The sequence below is a fragment of the Cetorhinus maximus genome, chromosome 16 (genome assembly GCF_964194155.1).
Source record: "Cetorhinus maximus chromosome 16, sCetMax3.hap1.1, whole genome shotgun sequence".
Lineage (NCBI taxonomy): Eukaryota > Metazoa > Chordata > Chondrichthyes > Lamniformes > Cetorhinidae > Cetorhinus > Cetorhinus maximus.
In genome coordinates, this window is record NC_135894.1 from 39282755 (window position 1) to 39305155 (window position 22401).

The 22401-nt window shown below is 43.5% G+C and overlaps 1 protein-coding gene across 1 annotated transcript in view; it reads left to right on the forward strand.

Annotated features, from left to right (window-relative positions):
- The window catches only part of efhc2 (EF-hand domain (C-terminal) containing 2), a 129200-nt gene that overhangs the window by 28183 nt on the left and 78616 nt on the right, over window positions 1-22401 (forward strand). Inside the window, exons 5-7 of the mRNA XM_078560508.1 lie at window positions 3371-3622; window positions 17322-17429; window positions 17537-17675. Of these exons, the coding sequence (XP_078416634.1) occupies window positions 3371-3622; window positions 17322-17429; window positions 17537-17675 (499 nt within the window). The remainder of the gene's footprint in view (window positions 1-3370; window positions 3623-17321; window positions 17430-17536; window positions 17676-22401) is intronic.

The window sequence follows — 22401 nt, forward strand, 5'->3', positions numbered from 1 at the left end:
TCATTTTTTTTATTCATTAATGGGATGTGGCTGTCACTGGCTGGGCCAGCATTTATTGCCCATCCCTAATTGCCCTTGAAAAGGTGGTGGTGAGCTGCCTTCTTGAACCGCTACAGTCCCTGTGGTGTGGCAGTATCCATAGTGCTGTTAGGGAGTGAGTTCCAGGATTTTGACCCAGCAACAATGAAGGAACAGCGATAAATTTCCAAGTCAGGATGATGAGTGGCTTGGAGGGGAACTTCCAGGTGGTGGCGTTCCCGTGTATCTGCTGCCCTTGTCCTTCTAGATGGTAGCAGTTGTGGGTTTGGAAGGTGCTACCTAAGGACCCTTGGTGAGTTTTTGCAGTGCATCTTGTAGATGGCACACACTTCTGCCGCTGTTCGTTAGTGGTGGAGGAAGTGAATGTTTGTGGTATTGGTGCCAATCAAGCGAGCTGTTTTGTCCTGGATGGTGTCAAGCTTCTTGAGTGTTGTTGGAGCTGCACTCATCCAGGCAAGTGGAGAGTATTCCACCACACTCCTGACTTGTGCCTTGTAGATGATGGCTTTGGGAGCCAGCAGGTGAGTTACTTGCCACAGGATTCCTAGCCTCTGACCCTTCATTTCCTTCTGATAATTGAAAAGTCAAATTAATGAAATAATAATGTACAGAACTAATTATGCCAGAGTACTATGAAATTTGTTGATGTCTATGTAAACAAATTGGTGCTACAATTCAATGCTTTGTTACAGGCTTTCTTGAATAGTTTGACATGTATTTGTTATTTTTTTTCTAATTCTCTTTATGTAACAACATTAATAAACATTATTTTGTTTAGATAAATCAAGAACTGAAATATATTTACAATCTTAATGTATGAATGTTTCTTTAAAAATATTTCCAATATTTTCTAGAATATGGACACTTACAAAATGTCAGGGCAGTTCTCTTTAATGTATTAAAATTATTACCTCAAAGTAATTTTAGAATCCAGTGTAATAAATAGCATTAATCAGCAAGAGAATTTTTATTGTTAATGGTATTTTTGAATAATCTAGCGAAAATTACTTTTTATTATTAAAACAGATTAAACTGTGTTTATAAGTATGTCTGCAGATTATACTGAAAGAAATTTGGTTATTTCTTAATTTGAAAAAATAGCTTTTACCTTCAATCTTTTATTCAGACAACACTATTAATATGAATCTGTTGCATAATTGAATTTGTACTGCTGAATTTAAACTGAAGGCAAGAAACTGGATTAAAATTTCACACTGGCAAACCTCCAATACTAATTTACCTTTGATGGTATTGCCAAGAACATTGAATAGTTGTTATTAATCCATTTTAATATTAACCCTTTATGTAAACAAAAATTCAATTTTCTACACTTGAGATTTAAAATATGCATTTACATAGAATATAAATGAGTAGGACAAATTGATGGATTTGCTTTTAATGCAAAATTATCCCTTCCCTCACTGTAGAACAGAGTCAGGGAAATTTTCCTGTTACTGTGCCTGGGCGTACTGGATTGTCCTGCATTTCTGGCTGAAAATGGTTGCAAATGCTTCAGCTGGGCACCCCATCACTGAGAACGATGATGTTTCTAGAGCCTCCTCCTCCAGTTAGTTGTGAATGTGCGTGGACAATTAACTGGATGTGGTAGGATTGCAGTGCTTTGATCTGATCTGTTGGTTGTGGCATTGCTTATGTCTGTCAATAGCATGCTGCTTCCACTGTTTAGAATTCATATAGTTTTGTGTTGTAACATCACGAGGTTATCCTCACTGACTACATTAACATGGTTATTAACTGATTTTTCATCTACATTCTGTTTTGAGGTAGATGTGTTAATGATTGGTTGATTTTGTTGTTTAGATACAAAGGTGATTGGCATTGTTTGATTAAAGACTGAGAGCACATATAAAAAGGGTCTCCTGGGACACTAGGTTTATAGTTAGGAGGCAGAGATTTGTAATGCTGCACCCTGTGAGTAAACCTACTATCAAGGAAAAAATCCGTGTCTTGTTGCGTACCTCACCATCTGGCTTGGATCCATTTAACAGTTGGGCTCAGCTAGATGCTGACACGGGTGCGATAGTTGGCCTCAGCGTCAGGGTCAAAAGGGAAAATAAGCAAGCAGCATTTCACTTGCATTTCCCCTAACTTAGTCTACTGCATTCGTTGCTCCCAATGCGGTCTCCTCTACATTGGAGAGACCAAACGCAAACTGGGCGACCGCTTTGCAGAACACCTGCGGTCTGTCTGCAAGAAAGACCCAAACCTCCCTGTCGCTTGCCATTTTAACACGCCACCCTGCTCTCTTGCCCACATGTCTGTCCTTGGCTTGCTGCATTGTTCCAGTGAAGCCCAACGCAAACTGGAGGAACAGCACCTCATCTTCCGACTAGGCACTTTACAGCCTTCCGGGCTGAATATTGAATTCAACAACTTTAGATCTTAAACTCCCTCCTCCATCCCCACCCCCTTCCCGTTTCTTCCCCCTCCCTTTTGTTTTTTCCAATAATTTATATAGATTTTTCTTTTCCCACCTATTTCCATTATTTTTAAACCTATAACTGTAATACCCTGTCGTCAGTCTTTCCACCCCACCCCCACTAGAGCTGTACCTTGAGTGTCCTGCCATCCATTCTTAATTAGCACATTTTCTTAGATAATATCACCACCTTTAACATACCTTTGTTCCTTTTGTCTGTGACATCTTTTGATTATCTGCTCCTATCACTGCTTGCTTGTCCCTACAACCACACCCCCCCCCACAACTTCTCTTCCCCCACACCACCCCCCCCCCCACCCCACCCCCCCAACCTTAAACCAGCTTATATTTCACCCCTCTCCTAACTTTACTCAGTTCTGCCAAAGGGTCATGAGGACTCGAAACATCAACTCTTTTCTTCTCCGTCGATGCTGCCAGACCTGCTGAGTTTTTCCAGGTAATTCTGCTTTTGTTAAGGTATCTGTTCCTGTTTGCGATTCCTGTAGTGACCCCTACTGGTAAATAGCTTGGTGACACTTATTGTTAAGACTCATGCATAAATAATGCTATTATATCAAGATACCAGAGGATGTCCAGCACCTTGCAATTGTATCCTAAGTAATAAGTCAATACTGTTAGGAGAGGAAAATACCTCCCCAAGTTAAAAGAAAAGCAGTCAGTAAACGAACAGCAGTGCAGTTTAATATTTTATTTGCTGAACAATGAACACCATAATACTGATATATTATATTGTCAGCACATAGTTACAAAGTATAGGTATATAATAGTGGTGTGGATTTGACACATCTTGAACAGTGAAAGATGTTTATTTGTCATTGTAATGCTCCAGGTAGGCTTTCTTGATTATTATTCCTTGTGCATCTTTTGTAGATGGAAAAAAATATGCAGCCTCTTCGTCCATATGAGAAGATTGACAAACTTAAGCAGTTCCTGGACCATGACACACATGTGCTGCGATTTTACGGTTACTGGGATGATTCGGAGAATCTGTTTGGTGACTTCAGGGTACTCATCCTGCACTATTTTCTGGCAGATGACACTATTGAAATCAGGGAGGTCCTGCATCCAAATTCAGGTAGAGATGCTGTTGGTGTATTACTCCACCGAGGCAAACTACCAAAGGTACGAATACAAATAAGTTATTCAGTTCTTACTAATTTGAAAGTAATTCCTTTTCTTGAACATTCTACTAGACTATTTAACATAAAATATATTTCCACAAGGAGTAAATGGAAGAGAGATTTTGAGGTTTAGTATAGATTATTAAAACATTAACACAATATTCTCAAGATGTTAAAAAGCAAACGGTATTGGGATGCATGGCAAGGATGTAACATATAAATCCAATATATTCAGGAAACAGAGAAAGTGATGTCTCTGACAACTTTATGTCTAGAGATTCATCAGCAGGTCTGTCACTGACTAATCCTCTCTAAGGAATGTATCCTCTGCAGACACCTCATCCCATACCCATGTGGCTAGAGTCTCCTCATTACAATAGAGGGAGTTCTTGTGGCACAGTGGGTAGTGACCCTGCCTCTGAGCCAGAAGCTCCAGGTTCAAGGCCCACCCCAGGACTTAATGGCCAAGGAAGTTGCATTAATAATGCAGCCAAGAAGTTGATTATCAATCAGCAAATTCTTCCAACACATACCAATGACATGCAGTAAGTGTGGGAGGGATTCCTGGTCAACCAGGTGATGGAAATAAAGTTGGAGCCTCTGCCATTATTATCCAAAGCTCCAGACTACAACAGGCATGTAAAAATGCATGTTGCTGCAGCATCATGGCCTTCCTACTGATTGTGGCACACCACCACATTCTAATAGGAGTTAATATTTGTTTGACCACTTCAGACATGATAATGAATTGCTTAACATCACTCGTCACCTTGTCTATTGGGCATCGGAAAAGATCCTTGGTGCATCAGTTTGAAATAGGTTGTGTTAGAATCAAATAGGCATTGCTGGTTTTAATCACATTCTCTATTTGCAACCCATGTCCTTTTTCAGATATGTGAAGTCACTTTACTTTTAAACAAAACTCTTATATATAATTCAATTTGAAATTCTGATCTATGAAGGAAAAAAGTGGTTAAAATCCAAAAATATGATAAATAGATTGACAGATGCAGTAATGTCATCATGGATGGAGAGACAGAGGACAGGGAGTTGGAAGATAGACAGGGTTAATTGGAGAAGAGATTGCAGAGACATTTTTTTAGAAGTGGAGCATTTGGATAGTGGGAGTAGATAGGTAGGTAGATGTGTGTTGACAGAGATGAAGTAGTGATCAACGATGGCCTCAACATTGATCAATATCAAGGAGATGGTGAGGCCTCATTATAGCAAGGGAATGGCCATGGATATGGAGGGGAGAGTTTACAGCCTCATGAGGTTGAATGGGGAAGATAAAGGAAATTTTAATGAGTTGAAGCTACTCACTGCAATGGCAAAGTGGAAATGTCATTGAAATAATACTTTAGGGACCAAGGAGGGTGTAAGTAAAACAGCCTTTAAAGGAGAGGTGAAAGTGGTGGAAGGGAGTGAGTCAGAAAATATACCAAAGGGGTTGGCAGAGAGATTGAGATGGAGCCTGGTGAGAATCTTGCCACCGACATGCAGTTCAGTCAGAGCAGTAAGCTGAATGTTGTTACAATTGCAAGACTTTATAAGACGTTTATGTTTTAAACTGTCTTTTTTAATTTATAGTAAAGCAGAATGCCTTGAAATGAGGGATGGTAATGATGTTGAAATCTGCCCAGAGACAAGCCCTCATAATCTGATTGTCATGGGAATTGAGGCCCGGGTCAAAATGTATTGAAAGTAAAGCGCAAGTTTTAACACCTGGACACAAAGGAAGCAACCTGTGTCCAGCACCTGGTCTTGCTGTATACAAACTCACAGACTCTGAGTTGGTCAGTCAGAGAGATTTGGGAAAGATGAATGAAAACAAGTGCTCCTATGCCAAGCAGAGGAAAAGTACTGCTTTTGTGTTAACCACCAAGCTGAATGTTGGTGAGGACGAATTCTGTTTGAAGATACGAGGCTTGTGGAGATTTAAAGACCAAGGAGTTACCAGAGGGTGCCTTGCTTCTAGAATTCCATTTGATTATGCTCAGAAGATTGAGTGAAGGCACTTTTACAAGGCTACTGGAAGATCCACCCTGGCGGGTTAGGGAAAAGAGATTCCGTTAAAGCCAGGAGCTCAGGATTTCATATACAAGACTACATTTCTGCTGAGAGTGTGGTGTAATGTATTCATGTGGCATGGGGTTTTCAATTGTGCTAAGAAATTAATGGGCAGTGCCTTTTCTGTAGTTTATTGTACCTACCTACTAAGTAACGTTTAGTTGATTACGATTTTAGTTTGTTTGTATAGTAGAAGTTTTAAAATGTGAAATCTTGTGCAATTCTTTGTGTCAGTCAATGGTAAATTCATATCTCTTTTGAAAGTTATTGGTTTCTACGGGGATTGTAACAATGTGTGGCTGAGCAGAGAAACTTTGATAAGGTAGGAGGTATCACAGTTCATGACTAGGTTCCAGTCAACCACAAGATATTGATAGATTATTTTGCGGTAGATGAAAAGGGCCTTATTTGCAAGGCTATGAATATTCTTGTGGATGTCATGGAGTGGGTCAATAGTTGAAGTCCTGCTGAAAGAGTTGGAGAGGCAATGAAATAAAACATAAGACCATAAGACATAGGAGCAGAAATTAGGCCATTCGGCCCATCGAGTCTGCTCCGCCATTCAGTCATGGCTGATAAGTTTCTCAACCCCATTCTCCCGCCTTCTCCCTGTAACCTTTGATCCCCTTACCAATCAAAATCCAAACATAGGAATATAAGTAGGCCATTCAGCTCCATGATCCTGATCCATCCTTTAATTAGAACATGGCTGATCTATACCCCAAACCCTTTTACCTACCTTTGCTCCAAAACCATTGATACCTCTAACAAAAATCAATCAATCTTAGTCTTGGAACTTTCAATTCACCCAGCATACGCAGCCTTTAATGGGAGAGTTCCAGATTTTTACATATTCTCTGTGTGAAGAAATGCATTACTGATTTCACTTCTGAATAGCCTGACTCTAATTTTAAGATTATGCTCTCTTGTTATGAAATACCCAACCAGAGGAAGTTGTTTATTTTTATTTAACCATCAAATCATTTTATAATTTTAAACACCTCAATTAGATTAAATTCTGGATCAAATTCTAAGCTTCTATACTTAATGGAATGTAAAGCAAGTTGATGAACTCTTTAAGCCCTGGTATCATTCTGTTGAACCTGCATTGTACACACTCCAAGACCAATATATCCTTCCTGAGTTGCAAAGCCTAGAGCTGAACATAGTATTCTAAATAGCGTCTTACTTAGTTTCTACATAATTGAACCATAACTTCTTCCCTTCCCAGCCCCTTAAGATAAAGGTGAATATTCCTTATTGACATAACCCTATTGATTGTTTTTTGTTCTTATCCATCATCTTTTATTGATTTGTGTACATAGAGACCCAAATCACTTTGTTCCTCCATGATTTCTAATTCCTAATCATTTAGAAAATATTCTGATTTGTCTTTCATGAATCCGAAGTGGATAATTTCATACTTCAAACTCCATTTGCCAGTTTTACCCATACACTTAATATGTCCGTGTCTCTTTACAACTTCTTGCTTCAACCTGCGCTACTTCCTGTGCCTCCTAACTTAGGGCAATTCCCGACTTCACAAATCTGACTCAGAAGCAACTTCCCCAGACATTCAGATTTTTTTTCCGGGCGGGTGGCGAGTGCTAACTGGAGTCAGACCCGCAATTCCCGACTCCACAAACCTGACTCAGGAGAAACTTCCCCAAATGTTCAGATTTTTGTCCCGGGGGCGGGTACTTACTGGAGTCATGCACGCCGCCCCCAGAAACAGTGCAGAGGCAGCCACATGGGCTGCCGTGTTGCCAAGGCAGGCTGTTTAAAAGGCCACCTTGGTGCTCTGGGACTTTGTCCCAGATGTAATAAAAACAGTAAAACAAGAACAGCCCTCTAGCCCTCACTCCTCACACCCCCTCACCTCCCACACACTCCCCATACCCCATCTATGCCAACTCATGCTGCTTTACACCCCCAACCTGCCCTATGACCCCTCATATCTTCCATGCCAACCTATGCCCCTCTACCTACTTGCCATGGCGCCTCACACTCCATGACAACCTATGCCCCTGTACCCACTCCCAATGGTCCTTTATAGCCCCTCTTCCAATTTAGTGCCAATCCTCTCCGCCCACTCATCTCAATGGCCCTGTATAGCCCCTGTGGCCACTTAGTGTCAACTCATGCCAACCCTTTGCTCTTGCATCCTTCATGCCAACTCACCCAGTATCTACCATGGGCTGTCTTCTGGAGCCATGCTGAGATGGAATATAATGAAGTCCCAAGTATTTATTACAGATTTCACTATATTTAAAAGAAACTCACTGATAAAAGCTCACTCAATACATTTAAATCCTTTCAAGTACTTAATCCCTTAGCAAAGCAAACATTTCCTTCATTTGTATTCATAGCCTACATCAAAGAAAGCTAATCTATATGACCCCTTGGAGCTGTCAATCAAACTGTGAACTTACAGGCCCCCCACTGTGATAATGATAGGTGAAATAATACTATAAAGATAGCACTCAGTTTTATGTCAACAACATCTATTGAAATTGCAGGCACTTTTTTTCAACTGCAGGCTGGCTTTTTTTTCAAAATTTAAATGGCAAGGGATTTAAATGATTTGACAGCACAGACCTTATCCAATTTTTACACACAATCATGTCCACTGTTAACAATCCTAAAGGGCTACCTGACTTCTCCCAAAGGGTACTTGACCTCTCCAAAAGAGTACCTTACCTCTCCAAAAGGGTACCTTACCTCTCCAAATAATTCCAGCGGGTCTGGAATCTCTCCTCAAATATCTAAAGCTCATGGGTCATGCTTCAGAAACCTGGGTGACCAAAACTGTTTCTATATAAGGTAGCTGCACTTTTAAAGGTACAGTTGCCTCCATGAACCGCGGATGAGAAAAATACATCCCACTCCCATTTTCCACCCACAAGCATCCCACCCCCTCCCCCACCCCCCACCATGGGCTGCTATGGATGATTGGCGAGTTGGGGGAGAGGAAAGTCTAGCTGTGAGTGGGAGAGGAAGGTGTACCAGGAGTGGGGTGGGAGGAGGTTGGAAGGGGATGGAAACAAAGGTGTCAGGAGGGTGAGGTTGGGGGGGAGGGGAAACAAAGGTGTTGGTGTGGTGAGGTTGGGAGGAGGGAGTACAGGGGGAGGAGGGTGTAACGGGGAGAATGCAGAAAGTGGGGAGGTAGGTGTAAGGGGGGAGGAGGATGTAAGGGAGGGAGTTCGGAGAGGGGAAGGTGTCTGGGGTGAGGACGAAGTTCAAAGTGGGGGGGGTGTCCAGGGGAGAGGATGGAGTTCGAAGTGGGGGGTGATGGTGTCTGGGGGAGAGGAGGGAGTTCGTAGTGTGGGGAAGGTGTCCGGTGGGGAGGAAGCAGTTCGAAGAGGGGAAGTGTCTTGGGGAGAAGAGAGTAAGGGTGAAGGAGGGAGTAAGGGTGGAGGAGGAAGTGGTTGGGGGGTGCAGGGTGCTGGGGGATGTTCAGGTGAATGTGCAAGGGAGGGGTCTGTGGAGTCAATGACTGCCTCCTGGGGACCGAAGCTAACTGAAGCATGGGCAGGGTAGAAGGGAATGGTGAGTGTGAGAGGGGGCAGAGGGAACTGGTGGGGTGGGAGGGTGAGGATGTGTTGGTAGTGGTAGAAGGTACGTCAAGAGCGGTTGGTGGGGACTTAGAGGCAGATATGGACCCTGGGGGTGGGAAGGAAGAGGTTGGGGATGTTAATTTGGATGGGGGTGGGAAACTCAGGCAGGTAGGGAACCTGCATGTTCACCTGGCCATCCTGGAAAGACAAGGGTTCAGGTTGGTAGATGATGGTGGGGAGGTGGAAGATGATGCCGGGGGATCGACAATGATGTGAGAAAGGACATGGGTTACTGGGGGAGGGGAAAGGACAGGGGAGATGATCCAAAACTTCACTATGACCATGGTTGTCAAAGGCAGAAGTGAGCGGAGCCTTGTGTTGGACAGGCACTGGTGCTGCATGGGAGTGCAATCAATGGGTGGGTGGAGATTCAGGTCAGCTCAGATGGACACTAAAAGGGAAACCTAAGCAGGCAGCCTTGAAAATGTTTGGTACAGTAAGATGAGTGTGATGGAGTAAGGCTCCGCATGCGTGGGAGAGTGCTTACACGAGGTTCAGAAAGGCCCTGCCATACACACACTCCTCCCTCCAGAATCACAGCTGGATATCTTACATATAACTGGAAAATATGCCAATAGGCACTCAGTACTCACAGCTGCTTTCCTGCCTGCTTGTGCGTAAGGGGTTGTCCACAGTACCTGTGATGAGAAGTTACTTTATACTATTTGGAGGTGCCATCAATACTTTGGAGGCTGGAAGGCACTGCACTTTGGTGCTTTGATCTATCAGTTCAACATGGGTGTCGCTTGCACTATGATATTTTGGACCTCAGGGTGGACCAAGATGACTACCAGCAGCAGGAGCAGTAGAACTTGCACTAGCAATAGAAGAAGCAGCAGGAGTTGCACGAGCAGAACCTGCAGCAGAAGGAGCAGTAAGAACTGTATCAGCAACAGCCTGCTGCCCACAGATCTGCAGCTCCACAGGAGAGAGGGATCATCAGAGTGGTGCAGCTCACATTAGGTCACCCTCCAATAAACAAGATCTACAGGATAAACTCCCTTCACATGTCAGCACTCCAGTATCTGAGGAGGTTCAGGGTGTCGCTTCAGATGGTGGTAGACACCTGCTGGAACGAGATCTGGACCTGGTGGCCACTCTTTATTAGCAGCTGTCAAAGTCACCATCACCCTCAATTGTTTTTTTGCCTCTGAATCCTTCCATAAATTTGCTGGAAACATTTACAACATCTCACAGTTGATGATCCACATAACAGAAGTGCAGGGTTGACAATTGTATGAAATGCCCCTCTGATGATATCAGAATGGATATGTGCTTGGGTTTGTAGCACTGGTTGACTTCCCACAGACATATGGCATCATTGACTTCATGTGACAATTAAGGCACCTCCAGATTACCCAGGTACCTTTGTCTAACACAAGGACTGCTATTCTATCCATGTGCAGCTGGTGTGCAACCACCAAAAGATCTTTATGCAGGTGTGCGCAAGATTTCTAGGGAGCTGCGATGATGCTTTCACCCTGCTGTAGCTCATCCTGCCTGACCTCTTCACATCTTAAAGCAGATTTTCTGGATGGCTGCTCTGAGTCAAAGGATACCCACTTAAAACATGGCTGTTGACGCTTCTTAAAAACTTGAGTGATATATTTAATGCCGTGCAATCAGCAGATGGGTCATTGAACAAGCCATCGACATGCTAAAGATTCTCTTCAGGTGCCTGGAAAAACCTGGAACGCTCCCCAATATGCACCAGCCAGGGTCTCCAGAATGGTGATTGTTTGCTATACTCTGCACAGCACTGCACAGCAGCACCATTTGGACCTGAAGGAGAAACAAGGCCCAAAACATTGGGCTTCTTCAGATGATTCCAAAGAGGAGGATGTAGATGAGGGGGAGGAGGAGGAGATGGAAGTTGATGTGGGCAATAGACAGCCAGTGGTGTACGTTGCTGCTTGGAATACTTGGCAATCACACCAGTACACCGAGCTAATAACCATTTTTGTCCCCTCCCCAATACCACTAACACAAAGTATTCCAGCAAACAAGCAAGTCTCCCTTTCACAAGTCCCATTGTCTCCTTCAATTGATCTCTTCCTGTTATCATCACACAATTGAGAAGGTCACTTTCTAGCCAGCAACCAGGAATGGGCAAGATGGGAAAGTGGTGCAAAAGAAAAATATTTATGTGCTTCAAATATAGAACATCTTTACACTCTAACAACGTGTAACCCTTGTGTATCTAAAAATCTTTACTCTTTCTTTTCCTAGTAGTTCTAAGAAGTGCGATGGTTGTGCTTTCAGGAGTGGTAGAGGCAATCTGCTCTGATTGCTGAGATGCCCTTGGCTGACATCCTCTGTGTTTTGGAGCCCGCAGGGTCACGAAAGGCTGCTCCATCTGTACCTATGCAGACTCAGCCATCAGGTTAAGAGGCAGCATGTGGAGTACCAAAGAGGAGCGGAGGGCAGTGGGTGAGAAGTGAAAGTTGTACCGAGTTCTCATTTCCATGTCTCCTTCACCATCGTTCCTCACACACTTACCTGCTTGCAATATACTGGAAGATAATTTGCTACAGGATATTCTATTTAGGATATTCTATTTAGGGTGACATTCATATTGGGCAAACCATTGATGAAGGTACGCACATTCTCGTGTGATTGCCATGTTTGGTGCTCCATGCAGGTGGCCACTCTTTCCATGGGCAAAGACATCATCAGCAAAGACATTCAACATCATGTCACTCATGGTATCCTCCAATCTCTTTACAGTCGTATATATTATGGCCGGAATACCTGCTGGTACATCAAACATACTCTGCTGTTGCTCCAGAAATATCACATTCGTCAACTGCCTTCAAGTTACAGCACCTGTGTCCTACTAAGCAGAACTTGAAGTGTCCTGTGCCCTCTGCTGGGGACTCTCCACTGCTGACCCCAACTCCACTGTCTGCTCTTGCCCACTTGTGATGTGTGAGTCACCAGATGAAAACTCAACACCTGCTTTACTGAACCCACTGAAGTGTGAACATCTGAGTTGGTGCATGTTCTGCATGAGTTCTGTGATGTTGCACACACAGAGGGATTGATCTCCTTGGAGGAGTTGTCATCATCTCTCTTTTCACTGCTAACTGCTTCAACTTGCATGTTCAGAGAGCCGCTTTAAGTAGTGCAGGCTGAATCACATCATGTGGATTGTTGTGCCTGCTGATGCTAATTGGTCAGAAAACATAAAAAGTCACGTTAATGCAGTATTAAAAAGCCACTGACAGACACACTTCACAAACTTCTGGATTTGTTGGCACCCCCTCCCTCCCCACTGCTGCCAGTACATCTGAACATTAAAATCCAGACCTTTGTCTTCTACCTCCTAAACAATTTCTAACCCATGTTACAAAATTGCCATCAATTATGTGTGATATCATTTTTTTCCTTTATTCTTTCATTGGATGTGGGCATTGCTGGGAAGGGCAGCATTTGTAGCCCATCCCTAATAGTCCTTGAACTGAGGGCAGTTAAGGGTCAACCATGTTGCTGTGGGCCTGGAGTCACATGTAGGCCAGGCCAGGTAAGGATGGCATATTTCCTTCCCTAAATGACATTAGTGAACCAGATGGGTTTTTACAACAATCGATGATAGTTTCATAGCCACCATTATTGAGACAAGCATTATTGTCCAGATTTGTTAATTGAATTTAAATTCCACCAGCTGCCGTTGGATTTGAACCCATGTCCCCAGAGCATTAGCCTGGTTCTCTGGATTACTAATAACCTGTTGTAGAGAACCTTATCAAATGCGATCTGGAAGTTTATATAAATAACATCCATATACCTATCCACATGTTCATGACTGTAGTATAAGGGTCTGGCACATACAGGGTTACTGTGGAACCGAGTACAGTTCCACCCACACCTAGGGGTCAGTCTAGTGTTGGACAGAGCCGTGTGCACAAGCAAGCATGGAAACAGGCCCTAGCTTGAACCCTTTACTGTATATATGTACATGGTTCTTGTAGTTGCTAAATACATAGGTAACCTAGTCAAGACGACAAAGACTTCAATAAGACCTACTGAACAGTATCCAGTGCTCTACAACATGGTGGCAACTCTTGGAAAAACCTAGAACCTCAGAAAAGCTAGAGCAGAAATTCTAAAGCTGGAAAATTAAAGGAGCAGCATTCTGACCTGACTGAAAGCACCTGAAATGAAGACACAGAGGGAGATCACCTGAGAGAAGCTCCTTAGCAGAATTAGAAGCAGAGGGCAGAAGAAAAAACTCTACTGTGCAGCTGAGGACTCCAGAGATCGCATGAAGGTGCAGTTTGAATAACCATGGATTGCAGAGTAAAAGGGCCTATCATTGGGGGGGGGAAGGGGGTAGTGGTGTGGGGGGTGTTGTGGCTGGAAAGTCAGCTTTGAAGATCAGCAGGGGCTGGGATTCAGCGCTTTCATGGTCCTGGACGTGGCGCTGAAATGGAGAAGCCTGCGGCTGGTTGACCCAAGCAGCCATTGTTCAGAGATTCTTCAAGACTAAGCGCGAGTGCCATTGCAGTGGGAGCCCACCAAAACTGGCAAACGGGGCTGGGCTCTTTGTATTCAACTGAACGATGATGCCATCTTGTATTTCAGCAACTTCTTAAAGCTAAACCTACACTTTTAATTTTTTTAACCATGGATCAAAAATCCAACTTACCAGATCAGTTTGGACTCATACAAGGGCCAAACCTAAAGGCCCCGGAGAAGAGAATTTTTAAACTACTGGAATACATCAGGTCTAAGTAGATAGTCAGAAAAAGTCCAGATTAATTCCTTTTTATACTTGTTTGATGAACGTGCTATTGCAGTGCATTGATTAATCCTCAACCAGCTTTGATGATATATGAAAAGCTTTTGACAGATATTTTAATCTTCAAGTTGTGGAGCACACAGATCTTAAGCACAGAAAATCACCAGTAAAGCACTGAAAGGGAAAAAGACAATACTCGAGTAAACCACACAAGGGTGCCAGAGAAGCAGGGAACTTTGCAGAAGTCTCAAAAATATATATTTTCAGAAATCCCAACATATTAGCTGAACTGCAAAAGCAGCTGACAATGTGGAGGGAGCAGCTAACTGTGAATGAAGGAAAGCTATCTGATGAAACAAAAATAAACATATCCTGCAAAAGGAAATGAAATGAGGTTGGAAAATGTTCTTTCCTGAACTGAATTGGGAGATTTGAAGCTCAAGAGTCAAGCTGAGTATACACACTTGAAAACGCATGAGACACTAAAGTTGTCAATGAACCAAATTGTTCAAGATCTGAACATATAAAATTTTGAGCTGTCACAGAGGTACAAGAAAGACTACAGAGCTGAAGAAAATGGTTGGATATTTGGAAGAAAACTTTAAGTAACATTACATTTCCAAGGAGCTATATGAGGAGATGAAAATCAAGAACCTAGAATCGCAAGAGAAAGTAGAAGCACTCACAAAAGAGTGTGAGGAGTCTCAAAAACAAATAGCAGAAGCACAATTACAGAATACGAGCTTGAACAATAGCGCAGGGGAATTATATTCTGCCAAGGAAAAGCTGATCAGTGCAGAGAATCAGCTTTCACATATGAAAGATGCGTTTGATAAGGAAAAACGAGAACAAATGAGAACATTGGAATGTTGTTCACAGTGGACTTGAAATGCTTAAATGATGAACTTGTAGAAACAAATTCAACAAAAATGGAACTTCAATTAAAACTTGATGAACTTCAAGCAACAGAAGTCTTTAGTAAACATAGTGCAAAATCCTGGAGAAGGAATTGTTAATGAACGAGAGTGGTTGCTTGAAAGCAGAATTAACAGCCAAAACTGATGAATTTCTTGAAATTCAGTCCAATCTGAACAACATGAAGGATGAGATGACCAGTATGGAAGAAAAAATCCAGACATTAAAAGCAGAAAAGGTGAATTCTACAGAACAAATTGATGATCTAAAGAACAAATTGATAGATTCTAAGGAGCAGCTAGTGACCATAGAAGAAAGATTCCGAAAAGAACGGAATGTCCAGGCGAGGTTGTTAAACTTATACAAGAGTTCCGCAGATAACTCTGAAACACAAACAACTCAACTTACCAGAGTTGTTGTGGAGCTGAATGAAAGGATTCATAAGCTTGAAAAACAATGGGAAAAGAAGAAAGTAATCCAAAATTTGGCAAAATTGTGCAACAGGTGGGAATGAAGTTAATTGTTGAAACATGAACTTCTATATGTGTTGCAGCGAGCCACATGATGAAAGAATAGGAAAAAATGCTATGGGGATGAGCACAGTGTTCGTCCATCCTGGAAAAACCGGGATAAATCAGCAACTACTTATCACCGCAACTGCTGAGTCGACAAAGAGCAGTTCAATATCAAGGAACGGAAAAAGAGGATAAAAAGATACCCAGATGCCAGAACAACCTCCAAATCAACAGAGCTATGACAGAGCCTGCCACTCCTCCAACAGTAGTGCAAGTGAGATACGGAAGGGTTATAAGGCCTCCAGACTGCATGAACCTATGAACTCAGAGACTTGATGGGTCGGGGGAAGAATGAGTTAGTAATAACGATGCAAATACATGGGGTAAACTAAAATAACTTGAAATATATTGGATAAAGACTTGGGGGGTGGTGTAGTATAAAGGCCTGGCACACATAGGGTTAATGTGGGACTTAGTGCAGTATTGCCCAGGCAGTGATATAAGAAGGTACTAGACCCGCACCTAGGGGAGAGTCTAGTATAGGGCAAGCAAGCATGGAGAAAGCCCTTAGCTTGAGCCATTTACGTATATATGTACATAGTTCTTGTAGCTAAATAATGCATACACTTAACCTACTTAAGACTATGAAGACTTCATTAAGACCTACCAAGTGATATCCAACATCGTACAACAGTGACCTCCTGAAAAAATTCAACTAGATTATTTAGGGATTATTTATCCTTCACAAACCTGTGCTCTTTCTCTAATCAGCTCAATTTTAGCCAACTGCTTTGCTATCCTGTCCCGAAGGACAGAAGTGAGTAACTTCCCCACAACTGCTGTTAAACTGATAGTTGTATGGTATCAGTCTCCTAACCTTCTTAAATACTGGAGTAACATTTGCAATTTTCCAGTTCAAGAGGGCTTTGGAAGATAATAACTAATGCTTCTGCAATTTCTTCACCTATTTCTTTTAATGCCCTGGGGTGGAAAACATCAAGTCCTGGTGATTTGACTATCTGAAGTCTCATTATTTTCTCCATGCCATATTTTTACTTGAATTAAATTCACTGAAGTTCTCTCCTTGATTTATTTTAAATTACCCTTGTATCACTGTTATTGTGTCCCTTTCATCTACTATGAAGACGGATGCAAAATACTAATTTAATAAGTTTGCCACTTCCTCATTGTTGATTACAGTAACATCTGTGTCTATCTTTAATTGGCCCACATTTCCCTTAGCCATTCTTTTTCTCTTCGTATGTTTATAAAAACTTTTACTGTTAGCCTTGATAATCCTTGCAAGTATTTCTCATTTTCCTTTTTGCAGCTCTTAATACTTTCCTTGTATTCCATTTTTGCTTTTTATTGCTTCCCCAGGCTGCTGGATTTCCCCTTTTCTTCACATTTCTTTAAGTCTTCCCTTTTAATTTTATACTGTACCTTATGTCATTTGTTGATTGTGTTTGCCTAACTACTCAGTGAAGCTTTTGCCTTTTAGTAGTATGTACTGGTTTTGTACCAAATAACACTTTGAATATCTTTCACTGTTTGTAGATTTACCCATTAACAGTTTGGCCCCATTTACTGCAGTCAGTTTATGTATAATTTCTTCATCGGCCTTGCTTAAGCTTTGTGACTCTCCTTCCTCCCTCTCAAACATAACATCAACTTCAATCATGTTACAATCACTGTTCGCAAAGATGCTCCTTTACTTCTGGCTCATCGCTCTTCACAAAATCTAGTATGGTTGGGCTTTGACAGAGCTGTGTCTGCAACTAGGAGGAAGGCAGGATGAATAATCTCTCCCTGATATTCTGAATATTCTATTTTTGTTGAAAGCATGTTCCAGATCGGTTATATCACCCAGGTGAAATTACAGATCGTACAATACTGAACACTACTGCACCAATGGGGCATGAAAGCCACTATATCCTGGATAGCCTTAAGGTAGATAACCAAAATCAGCACTTGAAGATTTACTCATTATAATGTATTTAAAAAGGCTCATTAAGTTATTGATGCATGCTTACGCAATTATAATTGTAATGTTCTAGACTGGAAATGTGTACCAGGAGTTCTACAAGGATTGTGACCTGATGATTGGGACAGTGATAAATGCCTGGGGACGGAAGGTGGTTCTCTGTGATTGCGATGAATTCACAAAAGAATATTACCGGAATAAATATGGCATTGGTAAGTCAATATATTTGCTTTCATTTCTTTGTTTTTGTTTATCTTTCTATTTTCCATATCTTGCACTACTTCCACTGAGAAGATGCTGGCAGGCAACTTAAGTTAATAACTTTATTTTTATTTTCTCATTCAGCTGTGATTGTTACATAATTGACTTATTCAACAAAAGGGTGCATTATTGTCTTATGATATAGATACATTACAGCTAAAAAATAATGTTTTTAGATATTATAGAGTCTTAAAGCCATTATGGTACATAAGATCTCATTCAGTACATCAAGTCTATGCCTTAATAAATAGCTTTTCTTAATAGGAGATTAGTTCATAATAAAATAAACACCAGAAAATTATATCACGAAAAGAGACCATTTGGCTCATCGAGTCCATGCCATGTGAAATTGTTTTTCTTACTAGGTGTTTAATTCAAAATAAAATGAACACCAGAAAATCATAGCATGGATACAGCTTACCGTAAAACATACTTCACTCTTAAAACTATTTTATATATATTTTTCAAGAGTTTTCTTACATTCAGATCTATATTTTCTGAAGCCGCTGTGGATTTCAATTTTACGTTGCTTGAGGACAGACTTTATTGATGCATTTAGATTTTTCAAAATTGTTGTGCACTTTAGTACATTGCGGAATAGTAATTGAAGCATTTTGTCTGTTCTTAGTCATTGGTATTCAATTTGTCTGGGGAATGGAATAAAGGAATGTCCTGTCTGCTAATGGCACTGCTGGTTGGGTTGTCATTCTAGACTGTCTCTGATTTTGTCTGTCTATGGGTGGGTCTCTGATTTGGTTCTTCAGTTTTAGGTTTTGATTGTGATTGAGATCAAGTTGGGTACAATTAATCTTAGAATTATCCCAGTTTATGTTGTAGTCCTGGTGAGGGAATAGGCCTCATGGAGACTCATAGTGGCAAATCAAAAGTGAGCAAGGAAATCTTCCCCTGATTACTGTTAAATATATTATTTAAATTGTTAAGAGACACAGATGAAGGGCATTGTTTAATTAAGTACCTTGATCGCATATAAATAGGGGATAGCTGGGACACTGGGTGTTGGAGGAGAAGTATGAGACTGAACAAAATTAGTAAACTCTCTTGGTAAAGAAAAGCTCTGTATCTTGGTTTGACTTCACCAACTGGCTTGGTTTCTGTTAACAATTACCTCCTACCACCCTCCCTCAGCTGATGAATCCATGTTCCTCCATGGTGAATACCACTTGGAAGACGCATTGAGGGTAGAAAGGGTGTAGTGCCCATCACCAAGAGTGACACGGCAGCACCACTACGAACTGAGCTGGCCAAGTCCTGAAGGACATTTCTGTCAGATTAAGCCTGTGGCAGATAGTAAGAAAACAAACAAGAGGGAAAACATACTTTACCTCACCCTCACCAATCTTTCTATTGTGGATGCATCTATCCATGACAGTATTGGTAGGAGTGACCATCACATAGTACTTGAGGAAACAAAGTCCTGTTTTCACACTGAGGATACCCTCCATCATGTTGAGTGCCCCTACCACTGTCCAAATGGGATAGATTTAGAAGAGATCTAGTAGCTCAAAACTGAGCACCCATGAGGTGTTGTGGGCAACAGATTTGTATTCAACCATAATCTGTAACCTCATGGCCTGGCATATCTCTCGCTATACTATTACCATCAAGCCAAGGGATCAACCCTGGTCTGATGAGGAATGCAGGAGAGCAATACAGGAATCGCACCAGACATTCCTACAAATGAGGTGCATGTGAAGCTAACATGGGACTACATACATGCTAAACAGTGCAAGCAGCATGCTTAGGATAAAGCAATCCGACAACCAACTGATCAGATCAAAGTCCTATCGTATTCAGTTGTGAATGGTGCTGGACAATTAAACAACTAATCAGAGGTGGAGGTTCTACAAACATCCCCATTCTCAGTGATAGGGTAGCCTAGCACATCAGTGAAAAAGACATGGCTGAAGCATTTGCAACTCTCTTCAGCCAGAAATGTCAAATGGATGATCCATCTCAGCCTCCTCTGAGATCCCCAGCATCACAAGTGCCAGTCTTCAGCCAATTCAATTTATTCTATCAGGTATGAAGAAATGGCTGAAGGCACTAGATACAGCAAAGGCTATGGGCTCTGACAGTTCTACTGAAGACTTGTGCTCCTGCACGTCATAATTCAGGCCGTGTACCTGGCAGAAGAAAAATGTCGCCAGGGCACACCATCTCGGAGGGGGATTGACGTAAAGGTATCGCTGCAGGGCTTGAAGGTGGAAAGTCGCCACCTGGATGCGCAGGCACACCTCCCTAAGCAGGAGACTCAGAACCTCAGCAGTGACCCAGTGTAGCCTTTTGTCCTAGAAGAAGTTGACAAGCGTTCTCTGGATTTTCATGACAAAATCCGGGGGAGGGGTCAAAGTGATCAGCCGGTACCACAACATGGCGGCAATCAGCTGGTTTATGACCAGAACTTGATCCCAGTAGGAGAGCACTTGGAGATGTCCTGTCCAGCGCCGCAGGCGAGTGGTGATTTTGGCCTCCAGCTCCTGCCACTTTGCTGGCCAGGGTTCCTCAGCAGGACAGAGGTCGACCCCCAGGTACAGGAGGCTGGTCCTGCTCCAGGTGAAAGGCCTGGGCTCCTCAGCTAGGGGATCCATCTGCCACTGACCGGCCAGGAGCCCAGAACACTTGTCCCAGTTGATCCTGGCAGAGGACACGGCAGGGTAGACCTCCTGGCATTTGTACATCCTCCGCAGGTCAGCCGGGTTGGTGAACATGAGGAGCATGTCATCGGCGTAAGCCGAGAGAACCACACAGATGCCCGGCCCACGCAGAACTGATCCCGACAACCTCCTCCACAAGAGGCACAGGAAAGGCTCCAAGCAGATAGAATACAATTGGCCATACAGGGGGCAGCTCTGACGTACCCCTCTCCCAAAGCGAAGGGGTGCCATCAGGGACCCGTTAACCTTCACTAGACACTCAGTGGCAGGGTACAGAAGTTGGATCCGGGGTGACGAAATGTGTCCTGAACCCGAATGCTCGCAGAGTCCTGAATAAATATTCGTGATCCACCCTGTCGAACGCTTTCTCCTGGTCAAGTGACAGGAAGGCGCTCGACAGACCAGTCCTCTGAGAAAAATGGATCACGTCCCGGACCAGATATATGTCATCAAAAATGGTCCAATCAAGGCGGCAACAACAGCTGAGGGGCCGACAATCCCAGCCGTAGCCTTTATGCACACCTCAATCATCATTTTGGGGTGAGTGTAGCTCTTCACCCCAGAGCCTTGGTGAGGAGGTGGAAAGGTGACGGGGCCACCGGAGCAGCTGCACCCGCATAGGTTTTCTTGGGGGGCCCCGCCACCGGTAACAGCACCGCCTCCACATTCGCCCAGGAAGGCCCGGCTACAAGTGACCCTGTTGCAGCCATAGGGGCTGAGCGACTCTGAATCTGAGCTCTATATTCAGCAATATCCCACCCCGGGGAAAGGGGGAAAGGATGGTGTAACCCCCTCCTCCGGGCTGACAGAAACAGAGAGGAGAGAGAGGGGTAAAGGACAGGGTGACACAGGAGGGACAGGGTAAAGGGTAGGTGCATGTCACTCAGTGGAGTGGAGTGTTGGTGGGGGCCTCAATGTTCTTCCTGTAGAGGGAGGGCGTGTCCTCACTAGGCAGCCGGTACTGCCTGGCAGACAGGAGTCAGTCCTGTCCCTCTTCACCAGGCAGCACCAGCTACCTGGACTCAGACATGGTTGGAGCGAGGAGGGCCGGGGGTGGGGAGGGGAGTGGTGGTGGTGGCAAGATCTTAAACAACACACACCCCTTCTCCTCCAAGTCTCTGCAGCGGTCTTCTTTCCTCCCCCTACAGAACACACGGCTGTCTTCAGCCCCCACCAAACAAAAGTCCAGACACCCACCTCAGATATTGCATCTCTAGGTCCCCAGCAACAGAAAGGATGGAAGAAGGCTTGAGGGAGGACAGCAACACAACAATAGGAACAGCCACAGGAAATCCCACAGCAACAGGGACAGCCACAGGAAATCCCACAGCAGCAGGAACAGCCACAGGAAATCCCACAGCAGCAGGAACAGCCACAGGAAATCCCACAGCAGCAGGAACAGCCACAGGAAATCCCACAGCAGCAGGGACAGCCACAGGAAATCCCACAGCAGCAGGAACAGCCACAGGAAATCCCACAGCAACAGGGACAGCCACAGGAAATCCCACAGCAGCAGGAACAGCCACAGGAAATCCCACAGCAGCAGGAACAGCCACAGGAAATTCCACAGCAGCAGGAACAGCCACCGGAAATCCCACAGCAGCAGGAACAGCCACAGGAAATTCCACAGCAACAGGGACAGCCACAGGAAATTCCACAGCAACAGGGACAGCCACAGGAAATCCCACAGCAGCAGGAACAGCCACAGGAAATCCCACAGCAGCAGGAACAGCCACAGGAAATCCCACAGCAGCAGGAACAGCCACAGGAAATCCCACAGCAGCAGGAACAGCCACCGGAAATCCCACAGCAGCAGGAACAGCCACCGGAAATCCCACAGCAGCAGGAACAGCCACAGGAAATTCCACAGCAACAGGGACAGCCACAGGAAATTCCACAGCAACAGGGACAGCCACAGGAAATTCCACAGCAGCAGGAACAGCCACCGGAAATCCCACAGCAGCAGGAACAGCCACAGGAAATTCCACAGCAACAGGGACAG